Source organism: Helianthus annuus, chromosome 2 (genome assembly GCF_002127325.2).
Source record: "Helianthus annuus cultivar XRQ/B chromosome 2, HanXRQr2.0-SUNRISE, whole genome shotgun sequence".
NCBI classification, from domain to species: domain Eukaryota; kingdom Viridiplantae; phylum Streptophyta; class Magnoliopsida; order Asterales; family Asteraceae; genus Helianthus; species Helianthus annuus.
Window position 1 is genome coordinate 170,767,430 of NC_035434.2, and position 19,871 is coordinate 170,787,300.

At 37.3% G+C, this 19,871-nt stretch overlaps 1 protein-coding gene across 1 annotated transcript; it reads right to left on the reverse strand.

Annotated features, from left to right (window-relative positions):
- Nucleotides 1–751: 751 nt before the first annotated feature.
- On the reverse strand, nt 752–16,963 carry LOC110927194 (calpain-type cysteine protease DEK1). The gene is made up of 29 exons (XM_022170818.2): nt 16,696–16,963; nt 16,391–16,547; nt 15,429–15,679; nt 15,160–15,342; nt 14,934–15,069; nt 14,691–14,821; nt 14,498–14,612; nt 13,033–13,996; nt 12,854–12,964; nt 12,706–12,764; nt 12,463–12,625; nt 12,089–12,362; nt 11,400–11,550; nt 10,673–10,784; nt 10,404–10,569; nt 10,237–10,307; nt 9,591–9,682; nt 9,307–9,469; nt 9,141–9,212; nt 8,268–8,645; nt 8,051–8,166; nt 7,025–7,322; nt 5,979–6,298; nt 4,799–5,150; nt 3,638–4,063; nt 3,426–3,554; nt 2,261–2,779; nt 1,510–1,746; nt 752–1,414 (listed from the first exon to the last, which is right to left on the reverse strand). Exons 2-29 carry the CDS (start codon nt 16,513–16,515, stop codon nt 1,109–1,111), a joined length of 6,420 nt encoding a protein of 2,139 aa, XP_022026510.1. The 5' UTR covers nt 16,516–16,547; nt 16,696–16,963; the 3' UTR covers nt 752–1,108.
- Nucleotides 16,964–19,871: the final 2,908 nt, after the last annotated feature.

Below are 19,871 nucleotides of genomic sequence, written 5' to 3' on the forward strand. Positions count from 1 at the left end.
GAGAGAGTACTGGATAGCGAATTACGATATGTATTTTGGGGCATAGCTGTTTTGACATGAATTATCATGCAATATGATTGGCGGTCAACGTAAACATGCACTCCACACAGTTTACCACGTAAGTGAAACACCGTGTGGACCCAACACAATCCTGGCTCCTCGGATTGACACCAGTGTGTAAAATCCGACTAGAATAGACAAGCTTGCCAGCTTGGTACTATATCTCTTCATAATCTAAGAACATGACACTTTAAAGTGTTTAGAAATTTCGAGTACCGACTTTATGTTACTGTCATGGCTGTAAAAATCCCAACGACGCCGATTAATCCCCAATACATCCCGATCAATCGTTAGTCCCTACCCACCGCCGACTAGCGACTACTACAACACGGGTTACCATTAATATAGTGTATTAAAATGTATAAACCAAACCTACTTTTAAGATGCTCAATGAAAATTTCATGTATGATGAAAAAGAAAACTAAAGATTTATCAAGATATTTATACCAGCATAAAACAGATACTTCCAATGTATTTAATGCTTATAGACATGATCACATGAATATATTTCTAATAGTAAAACTAATAATTACTCTTGTTGTTTTCTCCATACTTGTCACCATCTATCTACTCATTCCAAATTCATCTTTTTATCTCATTACTAACCGATTTTAGCTCTTTTTTCTACTTCGTTTTAACTCGTTCAATCATTCAAGGCGTAAGCAACGTCGAAAGAGGTTGACCCGGAATACGGTCAAATTAGAAGCGGATATTTTTCCATTTCAATAATAAAAAACGCGGTCAACATGTACATAATGCAGACATATAAACCTCCCCTCAAAACTGCACCTAGTGCCCTCTCTCTAACTCAACTTTTCTATCTCTTTTCCTATTCATTTACATCATTACATTCTTACACCACCCCACCCCACCCCGACCCAAAACCCGAAAACCCGTTCTCTAAACCCAGAAAAGCTTCATCGAACAACAGCCGCACTTATAACACACATTATATACCATGCTTGTGGACCACCAATTTGAAATCGGTTCACCAACCGGTCCCAATTTTAAAATTTTAAACCCATAAAACGGCTATGTGCATGGCGGTTTATAAAGCTTCAAGGGTGATGGATGCTTTGGTGAATACGGAAAGAACAAAGGGTGCTTCTTCTCCGGGGTGTATTGTCGTTGGTACTATTGTGTAACCTTTCGGGTCGGGGTCTAACACCATCTCGCAAGATATTTCTCGAGAATTTACGTAATCGGTCCCACCTACGGACTCATGTAAATATATGTTATAAGCAGCACGACGTCCTCGTGTTTTGATTATTCTCATTCCGATATAGAACATCATCGAATCATGACTAGATTGATAGTTTCTGAATCCAGCTGTCGTTCTCGAGAAACTCACCCCCTAAAAACCAACAGAATACATAACTAATTAACGACCCGACTAAAGAATGTTACTTCGCGTAATATGTTGTTTAAAGACAAGCACTTATGACTTACCTGAGTCAAGGTAATGAAGACGTGTATAGGACATGATGCGTCTGAACCAGTGGCTCGGATTCTAAATTGTGGGTTTTGGTGCCACGTGTCGTAATCCTGGCAGCCACCGGCACTATAACCGCGCCATTGACCGTGAACTGAGTATCTCATTTCGGGCGGGTAGACCCGGCAAACGTAAATTGAACGGAAATGAATCTGGAAATCTTGCCATGACATCCAAAATATACCGTCTTTTGCCTGTTTGAAAAACATAAGAAATCATATTGATATTTGGGTCGCCTATGTATATTATATACAACATTTATAAAAAGTAAAATGCCATTTTCGACCGAGGTTTGGCCAGTTTTGCGACTTTCGTCCAAAGGTTTCTTTTTCCGCATCTGGATCCAAAAGGTTTGAAATCTTGCCATTATCATCCGACTCGTTAACTCCATCCATTTTTTCTCGGTTGAGTCAGGGGTATTACCGTCTTTCTAGACATTTTTAATTAAACTAAACACACTTTATAAAATAAAGTCAACAGAGGTTGACTTTATTTCTTAAAGTGTGTTTCGTTTAATCAAAGGAATGCATAAAAAGATGTAATCCCCCTGACTCAACCGAGAGAAATGGATGGAGTTAACGAGTCGGATGAAAATGGCTAGATTTCAAACGTTTTGGATCCAAATGCGGAAAAACAAACCTTTGGACGAAAGTCGTAAAACTGGCCAAACCTCAGGGACGAAAATATAAGTTTAGTCTATAAACGTACTCGAGGGACATGCTTAAGCTTGTGTTTCATCCTGTCCGTCCATTCAGGTGATGAATCGGACCACGGTCCGTTCCATTCCACCTCATTAGCCCACGGATTTCGAATTTGAACGAGTTTATGTCCATCAACTTCTCGTACTTGTAACAACGAGTACGCGTGGCCCTGAACGATCCCACTTGAAGAGATATGCACATCCGAACCCGACGGGCTTCCCGCACCTAACAAGAAACCTTCTTGTTTGAACCGTAGTAACTGCGACCATAATCTCCCGCTAGCGAGATCAATCTGGGCCTGTGAACTTCTCATGTCAATCTCTTCACCCGCACCGCCCGTTAGGTCAACAAGTGCATCTTGGACTAGCCCGCCTTCTAGGGCCTCGTAGGACCCGTGAAGTTTGGCATATGCTTTTTCTAATAAAGATACCCATAATTCGTTCCCCTTTTTACTTGTGGCGAATGCCGGTTTTCCCGGTGCTTCACATGGTATCCAGTCATCAACAACTACCGGGACCCATTCTCCCTTTATACATAAAGATCATTAATTAAGTTAGATACAATAATTAAGGTATAATGTGTATAGGATTAGGTTCAAGAGTGAACACCAGTGTAGCTTGCGAACTGAGTGAACTAATCCTGGCCATGCACGGGTGTAGATCAATGGCCAGGATTTGATGTTGAAATACACTAGTGTATTTTACCATTTGATGATGAGATCCTGGCCATACACGTGTGTAGATCAATGGCCAGGATTTGTTCACTCAGTTCGCAAATACACTAGTGTTCACTCTAGAACCCCACCCTGTGTGTATAAGTGTATAACCACACGAGTATTTAAAAGGTTACACTATAGCCACCCATGTATCAATTGGTCACTTCGATCAAAGACTCTACCAAAAATACAAAATGACAAAAGCGCCCTTATAGTTGAGGGGCATTTTTGTCATTTTATAACTCTAGATGTGGCAAAAGCTATATTACAAAATGCAAACCACAGAGACCATCCGTGTACTTTTAGAAAGCTAGGGATCAAATCCAAAATTTTGGTTAACCACAACGACCATTCGTGTACTTTACTCTTGCGTAAACAACATCCTTGGGTGGCTTATGTATATGTTATCTCTATAATAGATCAAACACGGTATCAAGAACTTCTAACGAATCTGTACCTGAATACAGAAACGGACGGTGTAGATTCCTTCCTCGTTATATTCCGGTGTAATTATAACTTCCGATATTCTAGAAACCTCGGTCAAAACAGCAACCGCACTCAAAAACCAACAATCACCCAACCGGCCCTGTTCAAAAGCAATTGAACATGCAAAAATATATAAATAAATAAAACAAATAAATTTTATCAAACGAACTTTTTGATTCATACCTGACAGACATCAGAAGGATTTGCATCGCCGGAAAATAAGCATGGATTATAACCGAACTGGTTTTCGTTAACGATTTCGGTTGGTTTCGACCATTTAGACACAACTTGCAATTTAGAAGGCGGGCTATCGGGGTCTATAAACAACGAGCGGTCATTTGGGGGGAATTCTTGGTCAGTAAAGTGAGCTTCTCCTTTAGCCAAAAGGTTTTCTTTAACCGCGAGTTCAACTGACAGCATTCGTTGAATGATTTCTTCACGTGTTTCCGTTCTTGGTTTTCTCAATCGTCTTGCGAAAGAATCCATATCGACCACAATTCCTTCGCGTTCTGATCTTCGTTTTCTCCCACTAGAATATTGACCGTCCCAATCTACATCATCTCTATCGTATAAATCCACCTCAGCAGGATCACTGTCCCATTCATCAACCTAAACCAGAAAAGTACAATTCGCTAAATATAATTAGGCCTGTAAACGAACCGTTCATTCATTTAACTTTAACCGAACACGAACATATAACAGAACAACTTTTTGTGTCCATGTTCGTTCATTAAGAAAATGAGTATGTTCGTGTTCGTTTATGTTCGCTCGTTTAAAACTAAACGAACAGTTCACGAACATAAACAGACATAAACAAAGAAACTTAAACAAACATAATTTAAGAAACATAACAAATGAACATAATTGAAATAACATAAATGAACCACCATAATTGACCAAAATACACCAAGACAACCGAACCAAAACTAGTTTTTTAAACGTAAATTAGTGATCAATTACGATAAGTTCCATTGTAAAGCTTTTTTTTTTTTACTAGAAAGGCAAATTACTGTTTTTTTATATTTATATAAGTAGTTATAAAGCCACTTTTATGTTTATATTTATATAAATATAACTGCTTATGTATATATGTATATTTAAACGAACACAAACGAACGTAAATAAATGAACATAAATGAACTAACACAGCATGTGTTCATGTTCGTTCGTTTGATCAAATGAACAAAAAACTTTGTTCATGTTCGTTCGTTTATTAAATAAACAAAGTAACAAACATAAACGAACTTCCAGCCGAACAAGTTCATAAATGTCCGGTTTGTTTACAGGCCTAAATATAATGTAAAAAAGGCAATTCAAAGAGTAAAAAGTAATAAAAACGCGTACCCTAGGGGGCGAATCCGTCCATTGCCAATTGTCTTCGGGGAGATCAAACATATTGTACTCAGTAGAACCCATGGCGGCAGGAAGAGCGGAAATTTCGTCTTCGGATAAGCATCTTCCCCAAAGAAAAAGATCCATTACGTGCATTTTGGATTCAGATCCTTCACTATCGGACCGCCCAAATGCATCTACATCAGTTGGCGGTCTAACACCGACCCAAACCTCTGTTCCTTGCTCCCAAACGCCGTTTCCGACACGTAACGGTAACCCTGTTTGGTATCCATCAAAACCGCCGTCTAAATAGCAAGTCGCCTCCCCTAAGTCGGCGTCAATGGTGACTGTAACTGTATGCCACCTGAAAGTGATAATAATATGCATATAAAAATATATTAATTTGCAAATACCTGTGACCAAGTTTGACCATTGTGGCCATGTTTCAGCATTGTTTTATTTTTTGTGAAATTAACTGACTTACTATGAAATGAGTAAATATGATAAACTTTAGTACCGTAAAAGGATAAATATAATATTATGAAATCTTAAACGTTTAGAAGGATGTGTGTGTGTGTGTGTGTATATAGGTTGGGATCCTACGAGAAACACATGCTAATTGAGAAATATGAAAAGCATTTTGGACCTCGCAATTTCTCAAAGGCAAAAAAAATTACCTCAAATCGCACGTTTGTAAGTGTGTTTTTTTTTTTTTTTTTTTGGGGGGGGGGGGGGGTTGATACATATCTGTATATTATAAAATATCAAAATATATGTATGATACTTTTCAATTTTATACACATATTTACACATATGTACACACTAGAAAAAACATGTTTAGAACCATAATCTTCATTTATATACACACATACGTGCAATCATTTATACACATTTGTACATATATGTACATTACCAAACGTAGATGTACAATACTTATTTTTCAATGTTAAACACGTATATACACATATGTATAGTTAAAAGATTGACAACATACACGTGTATATACCCAAAAAAGAAAAAAAAATCAAATAGAAAAAAGGGCGACTTACACACATAAAAATGCATTTTTGATTAGGAAAAATGTGTGGTCCAGGATACTTCTCGCGTTTCTTAATTACCCTAGTGCTTCTCACATGATCCTAGCCCTGTATATATATATATAGTCCTTTATAATAATTTGCATATAAATTACCTTCCATCAGCAATACACGCGGCACCAATGTTCCACTCCTTTGAAACAGTAGTCTGTCTATCTCCTTTTGTTATGAGCCTGAGCCCAACTTGACCCGCTTCAATTCCTTGCTCAGAACCCGCAACGAGAATTTCCCAGCACACTTGCTTCTGAAACTCGGTGCCCAACAGACAAACAGGGCCCGACTCAGGCTGGATCATAACCGCCATTGAAAAACAAACTTTTTGGCTAAGACAAACAGTGGGGTCCATCTGGCCACAGTATCTACCACTTGTTACCGGCTCATCGTCAAGAACACACACTGCTCCCGAGATTCCCGTCTAACAACCAAAACAATAATCATATTAGATCCAAAAAAAACTAAGAATAAAATGATACATTCATTCTAATGAATCTGAATTATATAATCTTAAATTGAAAGGTCGGTGCCGACCACCTTTCTAATTTGACAAAAATAACCCCACCTTTTCTAAATTGACAAAATTCACCCCTCAAATTTCTAACTTGACAAAAACTGAAAAACCAACTTTCTAACTTGACAAATATGACCCTCCTACTTTATAACTTGACAAAAAGGCTCCCTCTTTAACCCTCAAACTTTTGACATCACATGTAACCCATTTTACCCCCAAACTTTGCTATTAATGTAAAAGAGATAACCCTCTAACATTGTAATGTCACTTTGACCCCCTCAAGTTTCTAAAGTTTCGAGCTTACCCTAAAACTAATTTCTTCTGTTTTTTATGGACGTGTCGGTATAAATTCTAGTTGGTCTATGCTTTACTGTAAATTTTGTTTGAAAACAAGTTGGGTCAATTATAAAATGTTTTTATGTACGTTTTGAGTTGGACTACGTTTTAACGTAACTTTTGTTTGAAAACAAATCGGGTCAAATGTAATATGTTTGGAAACGAATGTGGTCAATTGTAGTCTATATGTTATCATTTCGCGTACGCCGCCGCCGCAACGCGCAGCCGGTAAAAAAGCTAGTTTAAATCAAATTACCTGGAGGGCACGGGTAAAAAAGCTAGTTTAAATCAAATTACCTGGAGGGCATGACGGGCTAGCTGAGTGCTACGAATTCTCCGTGCAATACTTGAAACCCGTTCACGTGCAAATGAATCATCAAGAACCGAATCACCACCGACTGCTCTAATGGCTGCTGACATGGCGGCGGCTTCCCGACTTCCGGCGTTTGGAATAGAAGATATGAGAGTAGCTTCTATTTCCTTCCATTTCCTTTCTTCCTTTTCTAAAAGAGCTTTTCTCCTCTCTTTACCCTTCCCTTCTTCTTCACGTCGCTGCATCAATATTTCTTCTTCCATCTCCTTCTCTCTTATATAACTACACATTTAAAAATAAAGGTGCCATATAAATCAGATTTATAATAACCATAAAACAAAAGGTCGGTGGTAAAAACCACCGACCCATTTCTACCCCTAAAGTTTGACATTTCTCATTTCTACCCCTAAATTTTGATAAAATGTCAAAAGTAACCCTCTAACTTTGTAAATGTCACTTTGAAGTTTGACCCCCTCAAGTTTCTAAAGATTCGAGGTTACACTAAACTAATTTCTTACTTTTTTATTTTTATATATGTGTTGGTATAAATTCGAATTCATCTATGCTTTAACGTAATTTTTGTTTGGAACGAGTCGGGTCAATTATATAATGGTTTATTTTTATGTATGTTTTGAGTTGGACTACTTTCTGACATAAGTTTTGTTTGGATTTTGGAAACAAATCTGGTCAAATATAATACGTTTTCGTTCGAGGGTATAAATTTGAGTTACTATACGTTTCAACGTAAATTTCGTTCGGAGTCGGGTCAATTGTAGTCTATACTTTATCACACTGCATACGATGCCCACACATGTTTATTATATGTACGTTTTGAGTTGGTCTACGTTTCGACGTAAATTTTGTTTGAAAACAAGTTGGGTATAAACTCGGATTACTCTACATTTCAACGTAAATTCAGTTTGGAAACGAGTTGGGTTGATTGAGTCTATAAATTATCACGTCACGTAGTTTCTGAAAAAAAAAAAAGAGATCTTGATTCGGATCCTTACCTCTCTTGTATAATTTCAAAGTGCCTACGGTCTTCCGGCATCCACTTTTTGATCTTTTTAGCACTTAAATCTGAAAACCCGATGCTATCAAGAAAGAGTCTTAACCGAACCTCGTCCTAAGAAACAGAAAATAAAAGGTTACATAAATAATGTAAATGCTTAAAATGTCACATGAAAATGTGATGATAATATGATATGAAAGTTGAATGATGTTCACCTGTACACGTTCAGCTTTAGCGGTTAAACCAAGCAAAAGAAGTAAATAACCACCAAATTTATCCCACATGTACACCCATTCTGTATCGATTGCTTCTTCTAAACCCAGAATTCGAGCATGCGCACACATCTCTCTTCTATAACCCATGTCATTGGTTGAATCGTGCTGGAATAATATCCCGTGTTTTATTTTAAGAAGAATCGATCCTGCAGCCAATTCTTCGTTTTTCAAACGATCTCTTAATTTCATGACGTCTGCTCTCGGGAGCACGAAATTTCCTGCTCGATCACGTGTGATGTTGGGGTCTCCGACTAAAAGAGCAGCTGAGCTGGCGGATCTCTGTGGAGCCGAATACGTTCCCGATAGAGCATTTCTTGTCTGCGTAAGGATTAAAAAAACCCATTTAAATAAATCCAAAAAGGAAAACTTACTAAGGATTCCACTGAAAAAACCGAGTAGAATGCCATTTTCGTTCCTGAGGTTTGGTCAGTATTGCGACTTTCGTCCAAAAGTTAGTTTTTTCGCGTCTAGATCCAAAAGGTTTGAGATCTTGCCATCCGACTTGTTAACTCCATCCATTTTTCTCCGTTAAGTCAGAGGTACTTCTGTCTTTTTTGTTAACTTAAAGGCAATTCGGTCTAACGGATTCAGTCAGGGGTATTTTAAATGCTTGTACATAACGTGAAAAAGACCGAATTGCCCTTTAAGTTAACAAAAAAGACGAAAATACCCATGCATTAATGGAGAATGATGGATGGAGTTAACGAGCTGGATGAAAATGGCAAGATTTCAACCCTTTGAATGAAAGTTACAAAACTGCCCAAACCTCAGGGACGAAAATGGCATTTTACTCGAAAAAATCTTTAAATATACCTTGGTGGCGGATCGGGCAATTGCTTGAATAATGGTGTCCTTACTGAGAAAGTGTACAGCATCTTCCATCATCTGTTAACAAGAGTGCAAAAATCAGTTAGATACATGGATGGAACTGGAAGTCAAACAAGAAATCAAGAATAAATGTCTTGGTCAAAAGTCAAACCTCGAGAGTCAAACATGGACGGGAGACGGCGAATCCAAATGATACAACAAGTGTAATTGCTGAAACGGCTGCTCCGGCAAAAGGTGGATAAATTACTAAACTTGCGACAACGCCCCAGCCTTCAATTGCTAATGCAATCCCGTAAAGAACAATGAAAGCAACACTGTTGACACACACAGAAATATGAGCTGCTACCGTACTAGCAATGCTATAATAAAAATAATGGATGGACCACATAAATAAAAAAGCACTTTTCGAGGGGCAAACTGGAGATTCCAACAAACCTGACGTTTTTCCCACAATCTGCATGAGCATCGTAGACATATACGGGTAGCACTCGTGGAGAATATACTACTATAGGAGGTGAAAGAAGCACCTACGGAGGAGATAATAATAAATATTAAAATAATATTATATTATATTATTATATATAATCTTAAATTGAAAAGTCGGTGCCGACCACCTTTCTGAATTGACAAAAATCACTCCAACTTTTTCTAAATTGACAAAATTCAACCCTCAAATTTCTAACTTGACAAAAACTAATTTTCTAACTTGACAAAAATGATCCCCATCCCCCTACTTTCTAACTTCTCTTTAACCCTCAAACTTTTGACATGTAACCCATTCTACCCTCAAAAATTGCTATAATGTCAAAGGTAACCCTCTAACTTTGTAAATGCCACTTTTACCCCCTTTAGTTTATAAAGTTTCAAGCTTACCCTAAAACTAATTTCTTAGGTTTTTATTCTTATGAACGTGTCGGTATAAATTCGAGTTCGTTTACGCTTTAACGTAAAGAAAACTAGTATTATATATTTATATCTAAATCTATTAGAAAATCTAAGATGACTGTATACTATGTAATCTCAGTAAATAACTCATTTTTTAATTTTGATTTATCAAGGTTATTCTGTATGTATGACTTACAGTTAATGCTCTGCCAGCCAGAAGAAACAAAAATGAAAAGTAACCAACAGAAGCTCCAACGAAAAATCTGTCTGCAAAATTGAAATAAGATTGTGTTATACACTTATACGCCTGTTTTTAACCTTCTATAGGAAAAAAACCGCCAAAAATTAGGTCTTTTTATTTACCTTGAAGCCATCCAAGATAGAAAGCAGCAAGGGCGAGTAGAAACGCAAGAAGAGAAACAACAAATGTTTGCATTCGGGTTAAGTAAAAGTTATTTGAAGCCCAAAAGTGGATGATACCAATAGCAAGAACAATGAGTAGAAGAAGTAAAAGAAATGATGCCCCGATCTGTTACCATTTGAAACATATATAATTAAATTAATACAATGTTACATACGTGAATGATGAATCAAGGGGTAAATATGTAAAATTGTAAATTTTGTAAACTTACCGTCCATGGTTCGATTATGACCATAACAGCTGAAATCGCACTAAGAAGAAGAAGAAGACCGATTATGACAAACACATAAACACCTCGTGAAAGTCTCCAGTTATCATCCTTCCTGCAAGTCATTTTCCATGGATGTAATTCATTATTTAATGTCAGGTTATATATTAATGAAGTATATATTAAAAATTAAAAAGTGTGAATCGATGAATAGTATCCACACTGTTTCGTTTTTTCCTCAACTTTCAATATTAACAATTACATCCCCTCAACTTTCTAAAAACTTTGTAAATTATCATTTTGTTCACCCTTGAGTTTCTAAAGTTTCAATTTTACTTTTTACCCCATACTTTCATTCTTTAACTGGAAAAAAAATATTCTCTTACATGTTTATTTTTATGTACGTGTCGGTATAAATTCAAGTTGGTTCACGTTTCGACGTAATTTTTTTTTGGAAACAAGCCGGGTCAAATGTAATACGCTTTTATGCTTATTTTATTGTACGCAATATTTTATGGAAACACGTCGGGTCAAATATAATACTTTTTACATGCTTATTTTTATGTACGTTTTCAGTTAGTCTATGTTTTGGCGTAAATTTTGTCAGAAAATGAGTCAGGCGTTTATAATATGTTTTCATTCAACAATATAAATTCGAGTTATTGTACGTTTCGATGCTGCCGCAAAGCGCGGCGGGTAACATTCGTAGTTTAGATATAAGAGACTTTACCATTTAAGTAAACCAGAACAGAGTGATAGCAAAGCCGGGATGCAGACTAAAGGAAGTAATGCAGCCAGAAAATCACTTTTTTCAGGAACATTATTGTCTCTAGAGTTAACAACCTCGAGATACGATGCACCACAAAATGCAACCAAAACAGCTGTAAAAAAAACAAAAATGAAAATATAAAAAGACTGTCATACAAGTTATAGCAACAAAGACTTGTTTGGTTTATAATAATAATATAGTTATGAGTAAAAGGCCATTTTCGTCCCTGAGGTTTGGCCAGTTTTGCGACTTTCATACAAAGGTTTGTTTTTCCGCATCTGGATCCAAAATGTTTAAAATTCTGCCATTTTCATCTGGCTCGTTAACTCCGTCCATTTTTCTCCGTTAAGTCAGGGTATTTCTGTCTTTTTTCTGAAAGGGCAATTCAGTCTTTTTCACTTTATGTACAAGCATTTAACATATTGTACATAAAGTAAAATGACCGAATTGCCCTCTAAGTTAACAAAAAATAAGAAAATACCCCTGACTTAATGAAGAAAAAATGGATGGAGTTAACGAGCCAGATGAAATGGCAAGATTTCAAACCTTTTGAATCCAGATGTGGAAAAAGAAACCTTCGTCACAAAACTGGCCAAACCTCAGGGACGAAAAAGGCATTTTACTCGATAGTTATTTATTGGTATTTTTACCTGAAAATATGGCTACACATATCGCTGAGGAAAGAGAAAACCGGTATGTGGCAAACCAGGATGCAATGGGTAACAGGCCCGTAACTATTAAAGTAATTACGGAAGCCATGGCCCAGCCCAAGTAGAGCGGTGATGCATATGGTGATTTAATACTGTTTTGACCACCGGCCCAACCCTTGTAGCCCAAATCCTCCAAAGGTTTTACAGAGACTATTGCACCAAGAGCTAATACTGATCCAACGAATAATAATATACAGATCGAAAGAACAACCACCTACATTGAAACGATTTCTTCAGGTAAATTATGTCCTATAACTTGTGCGAATCAACAGCTTACAATATCAAATATAAAACATATGAAGATTAGAACAAACCTCTTTCAGCCAGAAAGAACGATAACTTCCGACTTGATTTCCATAATTATCTCTTGACACCCAAAACCGGTAGCCATTACGTATCCAAATAGGAATTGCAACAGAAAGGCATGCTACCATGAGTGGAACAGTCAAAGACAACCCGAGAAGAATAGATGACTTGCTGCACAAGTAACATGCATCATTAGCAAACAAATTGACACCTGTTAAAGGCAGAACTTGGAAAAAAACGAACAATTGTACCTCAAGAAGGATAGCAGAAGACCGACACAAGTGCTCAGTAGCCAAGCAATAAAACCGTACTGAAAAATCGTAACAGATTAAACAGAAAATTCAACAATAATTAATAACTGAAAACATAGAACATAACTAAAATTGTATGTTATTGTACCTTCCGTGGTTTTGAAGTCATCACCATATCTTCGGCTTGTAGGGACCGAAGAAACGCCATAATGGAACAAATAACGAGCGACAATAACAACACCGCACACCCAAATTCAAACTGCATGCATTTTGCATATGAGGATTAAAAGACAAATATAACCCTAAAGATTTTGAAATTCAATATACCTGTTGGTGTGTTGCACCGATAACTTCAACGGTTTTCGGACGAAACTGGCCCACGATTACAGTTTCAACAATAAACACAAAACTAAAAAGAACCCAAGCCCGTTCAGGTGTACCAGCAATATGATGCAAAAGCAGTCTAAAAATTTTTAACCATTTTTCCAGCCCACGAATCCTAAGTTCTTCAGATAGCGATATTTGATTATGCAAATCATTATTAGCATTGTCTGAGTCAGTAATTATTATATCATTATTATCACGGTGATCTCTATCTGCATCCAAACTACTTCTTTGCAACAACGCGAGAATTGTCGGATCTAACCCATTCTCTTTCAACATCACCGCAAAATCCGGGTCTAAACCTTTATCTTGCAACAAATTAGTCAGCTCGATATCTCCGGCGCGTGCTCTCCGTTTCAGTAAAGACGTAATTCTCGGGTCGTTAAACTTTTCTTGAAATGCTAAAGCCAAATTTAAATCCAGCACCTGTTGGTTAGCTGAGTCATTAGACTCACATCCTTGACTCTCAAGCCCACTACTAGAACAAACTACCAATGAACCACCGTTCATGTCGAAATTCGACGGGCCCACCACACCCTCTTGAATAACAGACCGACACGAACTGGTTCGTATGGCTAAACTCGGTCTTCCACTATCTAAGCTTTTTTCACTGTTGACACCTTCCATGTAGGCCCAGCTGTTTGGGTCACCTATGCAACGTGTGCTGTTACCGAGGTGGCCCGTTTCAGCACTACTACTTCGTTTGACACTTGACCCGCAACCTTCTGATGAGCTTGATGAACAGTTTTGTTCTTTTCTTCTAAAGCCCTCTCGTAAACGGATGACGGTACTTTGTAAAGCATCTCTTCTTGCAGCTAACGGGTTTGTGACAGACAAGTGACGGGTTACAGCTGCACCAAGTAAAACGGACCCCACAACCGCATAGCTAATACAGTGCCCAAGATACCTAAAATTACCAAAAAAGAAATTGTTGATGATATAAAAAGTGAAAAAAAGTACAATGCCATTTTGGTCCCTGAGGTGTGGCCAGCTTTGCGACTTTAATCCAAAGGTTTGTTTTTCCGCATTTGGATCAAAAAGGTTTGAAATCTTGCCATTTTCATCGGCTCGTTAACTCCATCCATTTTTCTCCGTTAAGTCAGGGATATTTTCGTCTTTTTTTGTTAGCTTAAAGAGCAATTCGGTCTTTTTACATAAAGTAAAAAAGACCAAATTTCCCTTTAAGTTAGCAAAAAAGACTGAAATACCTCTGGCTTGACGGAGAAAAATGGATGGAGTTAACGAGACGGATGAAAATGGCAAGATTTCAAACCTTTTGGATCCAAATGCGGAAAAACAAACCTTTGGACGAAAGTCGCAAAACTGGCCAAACCTCAGGGACCAAAATGGCATTTTACTCTAAAAGAATACAGACAATGTTTAATCATGTAGGGAGAGAGAAACAGACCAATAATGAACTCCGAAGCAAATCAAGAAAACACGAGAAGCGCCAGCAACAAAGAGAGCAATGACACGGCTTTGAAGAAGCTCAAAACCGTATAAACAGGCACCCATGTTCCAATCTAAGAATTTAAATTAAATGGTGTGAAAAATCAGTCATGAGAAATTATTAAACTAAACGGGGTTAGTTTAAAGTATACCAAGAATTATAACTGCTGCTGATGTTATAGCCCCAAGCCAATTGGACTCCTTTGCTGTTAAACCATATAATATAGAATACACAAGAAGTACAAGTAGTGACCCGAGATACAGAAGCCCAAGGTGTGACACCCTGAAATAATGATCAAAGTCTTAGAAAAAAGGATAAGTGAATTATTTGTGAAAATGTTATCTTTACAATGAACAGAGTATTAGTTCTTTCAAGAATGAATGAAGGTACTTGCCTTCTAGACTGTCTAGGATACAAATCATTTGGATCTGGTGGTTCAGGTAAGCAAGCAACGGGGCCCACTTCAATACAGTCAGAATAAGCAAATTTGTATGCAATTCGAACATATTCATCAACATCCAAACCGTTACCTGTAGAAGTTCACACTCAAAAATATAATTAATATAAACAGGCACAAAAACTAATATTACAAAAATCAAACTCAATAAGTAAGAACCTACCATTAAAGACCATTCTGCAAATGAAGAGCATATTGATTGCTAAAGCAATTGCTGACACCCCAAAGAAGAATCCAGAAGGTGAATACCGTTGCGGAGCAGTTGAGCCAGCTGTCACATAAACTGCACACAGTTCATATGCACATAGCAATGCAACGGCCAGAAGTAGAAGAACAGCAACCGCCCCTATTTCAAGAACATAAACATGAAAACGCTACATCATCTATTTTCATTTATGTTTGAAAAAATGAAAAATTGCAAGAGAGACGTACTCGAGCTCTGCCATTGTGTTCTCCACCAAAGCATGATTGAATAGAATGCTAGAAGCAGAGCTGTTCCAGCCATGATGACTGCTAAACCGATGATATCTCGCCCCAGTATTATAATTAACCAACATCCCCATGAGATTAGAACTATAATTGGAGAAATGACAGCTATCCATGCACACAGGGAAAGAAAACCACATAATATTCCCAGTTGAGGCCCTTGTAAGAAACTTGGCCATTTTCTAGCATAGATCCAACTGATATTGGCAAAAAAGGTCATATAATAAATTAATAATTTAAACCAATTAGGATTGTGTAAAGCAGTAAAATAAGAACGTCATAAAACAAACTAATGGTGTTAGTTTAAAAGTTCCTTTACATAGACATAGGCATGATAGACACCTGGAGGAGGTAAAACCGTAACATGTTTCTATCATATGCTTTCTGCATTGGACCATTAACTGGCATTTGGTTCACCAAGTACGCGGAAATGAAACAAAAAAGACGAGATTTTGAGTATTCTTCTCATTAATTGGTGTCTTTTCCCACTTAAGGTTGGGTACAACATAGTTGATAGTACAGCATGTGAACTTCTATGATCTAGAATAGTAGCTTGTATAAAGGTTCTTCCTCGTTTCATATAGACTTTCATACTTTTCAAACGACTAAAAGAAACTACTCAAGAATGTGTTTGTTTGACTATGTTTTGGTCATGTATTCAAAATGCAGAAAGAACAAAACTTTATATACTTTCATATCATCTATTAATCTTGCAACTAAACCCCTAAAGTTATCAATGCTTACAAAATTCCATTAGCAACATTCTCAAGTCCCCTAATTTTCGCCTTTTTACAATCACAATTCACACACAAGCTCATCAACCACCATTGTTAACAAGTCCAATATCTGTTTTTTATTAGGTAATTGCATTTCTCATTGTCAGCCAAAATTAAGTAACGACAAGGTACCTGTAAATCCGCCACGGCCGCCAATTAACCGCCCAAAGTATCGCAAACGAAGCCGACCCCAACACCGCGAAAACCGTCCCCGAAATTACACATGCCAACATTACCTTCGTATCCTCCCCATCCATATCTTCCTCCTCCTTCCCCTCTAAACCTTCAACTACTCCACACAATTCCACACAACCAAAACAAACAATCAATCAATCAAGTCAAAACCAATTCAACAACCAACACTAAACAAAAACACACAGATTATACCTAAACTACACACACAGTAAACAGATAACCAATTGAACCAAATAACTTACTTCAATAACATCCTAAACACCTTCAAACCTCCAAAATCGAATAACTAGGGTTTCGAACTTTCGTATCGTCTAATTTTAGTAAATTTCAGCAAAATAACACATCAATTAACAAAATCAAACGGTTAGGGTTTTGCAGAATGCAAAGATGAACAGCTTCAACAGCTTCAACAGCATCAATTCTAGATGTTTTTCTTCTTCTTCTAGCTTTTTGAAACCCTAATTCTTAGAAGCTATTTACACCTGTTGTTTCACACTTGAAAACACACACACAGTGAAAATAAAAATAATAATAATAATAATAAAAATATTGAAAGCTTTTTGGATAGTGGTTTTGTAAATAATGTTAAAATAACAGTATTGTTTTAAGTTGTTTACGTGAATATGGGCGCGTGAGGAGTACGGCCAATGATGGAGTTTGATGATTCTTGAGCTGGGGGTTGATTGGTGCGTGGGAGAGGGTGTAAGAATGTGCGCGTGGGGAAGGATTGTCGTGTGGACGCTTTTGATTTATTTTTACTAATTTGTGGATTAGTGAAAAGTGTTTTGTTGAAATTGTTCAACGTGTTGAAAAGTAGAGGGGCCCATTGGGAAAATTGTCAAACTTGACGGTTGATATTGGAATTTAGGGTTGAAGCCCAGTGAGATGGGCCGAAGTCAGCATATTGATTTTGGGAGAAGCCCAACTATTGGGCTTTTTGTATGTTTCGATCGTTCCATCATGCGTTAGTATATAAAGCCCGTGTCGTTTGTTATCGGGCCGGGCCGATTTTATAAATGTTATTCCAACGATAGATTGAAGGATTCAAGTAGTGTGAAACAGTGTAAATAATTTTGTTCTTTTTTTTTACTATCCATTTAGGATTTATGTATATATGTTAATTAGCAGTAGGGGAATGAGAAACTTTTTCTTATGGTATGATTTACAACCGAAATGGTATCTTACAAGTGTGTCTTCACTCTCTCCAACAAAATCATGACTAATGGAAGACTATTGATATGTCATCAATTATACATATTTATCATACACATTTACCTCTGTTTATGATATTTTTGGGGCATTATCTTTGAAATACTACATAAATCGTCCAAATTTGATAAATGCAAGTTTTGGATGTTTGGGACGAAAAAGACCAAAAACGAAGCAAAATCTGAAAGTTAGAGGACCAAGCACGACCATACACATTATGGGCACGATCATGGATCCATTCCAGTAGAAACCTTAAGACAACTCATAAGCACGGAAGTGCTCACACCTGAGCACGATCGTGCAACACCCAACAAGTCAACATAAGTGAACATAAGAATGGTTATGCTTATTCCACATTTGGTCTAGAAGCTTCTCATATGGGAAAAAAGAGTAAAACACAAAAGAATGACAAAGGGACAAGGAGACAAGGGGCACAAGTACCTGAATAAGCAAGCTGAAGGTTTTGCATGCCTAAGTACATGTACGGTCATGCATATGCCTAAGCACAACTGTGACATGTCGAGACAAATGGAAGAAGGTTCCCAAATAGATAAAACCGCAGAAAAGAGAATCTTGTCGAGATAGGTGTCACAAACAACCCCATGCTCAAGTACAAAAGCATATTCATGCCAGACAGGTGGCATAAGCATGACCATGCCCAGGTACAAGCATAGTCATGCTCATGTACAACGAGGGGACAAATTACAGAGAAGGACGATTCTTGTTGGGACAGTTGTTTACATACGGTCATGCCCAAGCTCGTTCCTCATATTAGGTTGGAGGGTGTGGGGGCGCCACCCAACCCAGCTGGCACTCTATAGCGCCCCAGGGCACCATTGTACCACACCATGGGCGCTATGGCAGGGCGCCATTGAAGGTTCGCCACCATGGTAACGAGCTTGAATCGCATGGACCGAGGAGCATTTAACATTTTGACCAATAACATTTAATTTAAAAAATAAATATTTAAATAAATAAAGAATTAGTTAATCATGAGGGGGGCTCCATCCACACCCTCCAAATTAAAGGGGGGCATGATAAAGCCCCTATGCTGACATGGCGCTGACGTGGATCCTAGTTGGCTTGATAAAGCCCTAAAGGGCTCCAACCACACCCTATAGCCTTAGCCCCTACAGTTAGCAGGCCTTGGGGTTCTTCTTTGGACACACCTTTCACACCTTTCTTTTTAGATTTCCACATAGGGATAAGAATTTGGTACCGAGTACCGGTACCGTATCGAACCGGCCATATTCGGTACCGGTATCGATACCAAATATTAAGGTCCTCCGGTACCAATAAATTCGGTACTGGTACCGGTATTGCCCGATAATACCGATATTGCCCGGTACAATTAGTAATTTTCAATTAAACGGCACAAATATTTTCCTTCTATATTTTATTGGAGTATATTTTTTTTTGTCTCTTTTTCCTCTTAATTTTATTGTTGAGTTTAGATAGGATCTCTTTTATCTAAAACATACAACTATATATATAGAGAGAGGATCCTGTTCATTAATCCAAAAGTGTGAGAAGTGTATTATAACACTATATATAACACTACAATGTTATATGGTGTTATGTAGTGTTATAATACACTTCTCACACTTCTGAATTATGTACATTATCCCTACCTTATATATATATATAGGGAGGGGCTCATACGAGAACCACCCTTATTGTGAGAACTTTGAGAACCAATGTGAACACAACCTAAAATAGCTAAAAAAAACATAAAAAAAAACTTAAAAAAAAACTAAAAAAACCTAAACCCCACCCCCCCCCCCAAAGTTAAATGCTAAAAACTAAAACCCCCCAAAAAACTAAAAAAAACCTAAACCCCCCTCCCCCACCCCCCAAAACCTAACCCCCCCCCCCACCCAAGCTAAAACACTAAAAACTAAACCCCCAAAAAAACCTTAAAAAAATCTAAAAAAATCAAAAAAAAAAATCTAAAAATTTTTTTTTAATATTTTTTATGCTCAAATCACTACTTTTAGTGGCAAAAAAATATATATATTTTTTTTAAAAAAAAATTTGGCTTCGAAAAGTAGCGATTTTTATATAAAAAAATATTAAAAAAATTGTGTGATTTTTAGCTATTTTTAAGCATTTTTGGTGTGTTCACATTGGTTCTCGCGGTTCTCACAATAAGAAGTGGTTCTCGCATGATCCTCTCCATATATATATATATATATATATATATATATAT

Bases quoted from the DNA above. Each gene is read 5' to 3' on its own strand.
- LOC110927194 (XM_022170818.2), bottom strand. From the start codon at position 16,515: ATGGATGGGGAGGATACGAAGGTAATGTTGGCATGTGTAATTTCGGGG. The intron at 12,965-13,032 runs GTATATTGAATT...AAATGCATGCAG, and splicing joins TCGGTGCAACACACCAACAG to TTTGAATTTGGGTGTGCGGT. The intron at 12,765-12,853 runs GTACAATAACAT...ACGATTTTTCAG, and splicing joins TGACTTCAAAACCACGGAAG to TACGGTTTTATTGCTTGGCT.